This window comes from Aplysia californica, unplaced genomic scaffold (assembly GCF_000002075.1).
Source record: "Aplysia californica isolate F4 #8 unplaced genomic scaffold, AplCal3.0 scaffold01064, whole genome shotgun sequence".
Classification (NCBI taxonomy): Eukaryota; Metazoa; Mollusca; class Gastropoda; order Aplysiida; family Aplysiidae; genus Aplysia; species Aplysia californica.
The window spans coordinates 72,908-75,480 of record NW_004798334.1 but is presented as its reverse complement, the minus strand read 5'-3'; the positions used below and the strand labels follow the sequence as shown (position 1 = coordinate 75,480).

Below are 2,573 nucleotides of genomic sequence, written 5' to 3'. Positions count from 1 at the left end.
ATTTTTGTAATAGTGTGTATGTATGTATGTATTTATGTATGTATTTATGCATGTATGTATTTATGTATGTACATATTTATAATTATGTATTTATGTATGTATGTTTGCCATTGTAAAACAAAGTGCACTTCTGGGACAAATAAAAGTGTAGTTTATTTTATTTATTTTAATTTATTTTTATTGTGTTGATAGTGCCGTTTTGGCCCAGAAAGTTGTTTTATGATAGTGAAGATAATATTGTGTCGATACTAATCCATTTCCTGTGTCCACTCTCCAGGGATGACCGCGAGCTGGTGGCCACGCCCAACACTGTGGTCAAACACGAGGAGGACACGGTCAAGCTGAGGATCTCTCCCACCAGGCTTGACCAGGAGGGCGTGTACAAGTGTGTGGCCTCAAACCCCGCCGGGTCAGCCGAGTGTGTGGCCAAGGTCGTCGTGGAAGGTCAGTGCTGACTGGGGGACACTCGTCCTATTTCGTTTTTGTGAGAGATTTATAATTCATATAAGTGCTGAAGATTAGACGTGTTACAAGAGAGTAACAAGCACTAAAGAGAAGGAGGAGAGATGAGGGCGATAGATTGTTGTCTCTCTAGCTCTTGGAATGCGGACGCAAACAATTTTATCATGCAATGTGTCAGCACCACAAACTCCCCGATAAGTCTTCTCCCATTTAACCTATATTTGAGGCAGCGTGGTGGAATCAGGCGCTCGTCAAAATAATGAAATTGAAGAAAACAGCAGTTTTCTTCCTGCTTAGCAATTTTTATCAAATTTTTGTTTTTTGGCTCAACACCTTTTATGTCAATTTACAAGCACATTCCTTTGAGGATTTCACCGAAAACGTTGATAAAAGGCACAACAATAAAAATTTACAGTTTCCATGGACTCTCCAGCTTTGGAATTTACCAAGCTTTGGCGGCCATTTTCTTGCTAATTTTACCTCTTAAACCAGGTGACCCCCACCTCCTCCAATCTAAAACATCTCTACTTCTATGGAAGATGGAATCGTAATTTTTTTCATTAAAAGCAAGACAAATGAACAAGCTTTAAGATGATACCAATAACTCAATATGCCCAAAAATTGACGAGAGCCTGATTCCACCACTCTGCCTCACATATGTAGAAAATAAACGCCAGACTGGTTAGAAAAGAAAAACCCATGCAATAAATATACAGTTTGATTATAGATATAATGATAACATCATAATGATAATATACATATTATGTATTTACTGTGGTTTATGATTGTTGTTACTACTGTAAACCACGGAGCGACGTCGTGGGTCAAGGAAACAGGCGCAATGTAGACTAGGATTCAGGGACGTAGAGGACACATTTGATCGCTTGTAAGGACAAGCCGGCTAACCTAGATGTCGGGGGTTTCAAGAAATCTTGACCTACACCAAAAGTGGGCATTGCCAAACCTATAGGAGAAGTTTGGTTTCTTTGGTGTGTACATTTGTTTGGGTATAGAGAAAACTCTCCTTGTTTTTAATGAAACTGAACAAGGGGCAAAGACTTTTCCTTCGATTTTCTCAAACGACATTTTTCAGGATAGCCCCTTTGTGCTTAAATGCGACCATTTGATCAGCAGCAGACCACAGGCCGTACTGTGGTACTTTTACGACTCTCACACACACACGTCAGAAACACAAGTTTGCATGATTCCTAGTATGCGTATTGTTAACTGACTTTTAAAGTTTGAGGCAATGAAAACAGGATTGTAAAATCTGTTGTGTGAATAATATGTTCCTTTTTGCAAAGTTCCCCCAAAACAGCGCGTCTTCCACACGGGACCACTCATTGGCCACTTTCTTTTCACGTCCCAGGCAAGACAGAACCTCCCAAGTTCACCCGCCCTCTGTCCAACAGAGAGTGCAAGGAGGGACGGCCGGTCAAATTTGAGTGTGCTGTTACTGGCTTACCTCAGCCGGACATCTCATGGTCAGTCAACTAACTACTTCTTGTGTGGTTGTCATGTTGTTAAACTCAAAGAACATGGTTTTATCTGATTCTCATACTTTAAAAAACAACAATCTTCTATGCTGGAAAAACAACACCGTACATTTATGTTGTAAACAATTATGATTGCTAATAAAGAATAAATAATTAATTTTAAGGAGAAGATGAAGAAGAAGAAGAAGAAGAAGAAGAAGAAGAAGAAGAAGAAGAAGAAGAAGAAGAAGAAGAAGAAGAAGAAGAAGAAAGCAGAAAGAAAAAGAAGAAGAATTGTACAACGAAACATCTTCACTAACTTCATCCTGTATGTCTGACAATCTGTATGTCTGACAATCTGTCTGTCTGTGTGTCCGGCCAGGTTCCTGAACGAGCAGCCTGTAGAGGCCGGTGTCCGGTTCCATGTTGACCAGAGGAAGGGTTTCTCTGACGTCACACACAGCCTGAGTCTGGACTCCACTGACGTGGCAGACTCGGGGACGGTCAAGGCCGTGGCAGTCAATCGTGCTGGGGAGGCCAGTACTGACGCCACGCTTACTGTGGATGGTGAGTGGTTGGTGTACTCACACAGACATAGACAGACACTCACACACATACACACACACACATACACAC

The 2,573-nt window shown here is 41.2% G+C and overlaps 1 protein-coding gene across 1 annotated transcript in view; it reads left to right on the top strand.

Moving 5' to 3' along the window:
- Positions 1–2,573, top strand: part of LOC101845205 (myopalladin) — a gene marked incomplete at both ends in the record, with an annotated part of 7,404 nt that overhangs the window by 4,005 nt on the left and 826 nt on the right. The window contains 3 exon segments of the mRNA XM_013089853.1: positions 278–444; positions 1,832–1,946; positions 2,320–2,504. Of these exon segments, the coding sequence (XP_012945307.1) occupies positions 278–444; positions 1,832–1,946; positions 2,320–2,504 (467 nt within the window).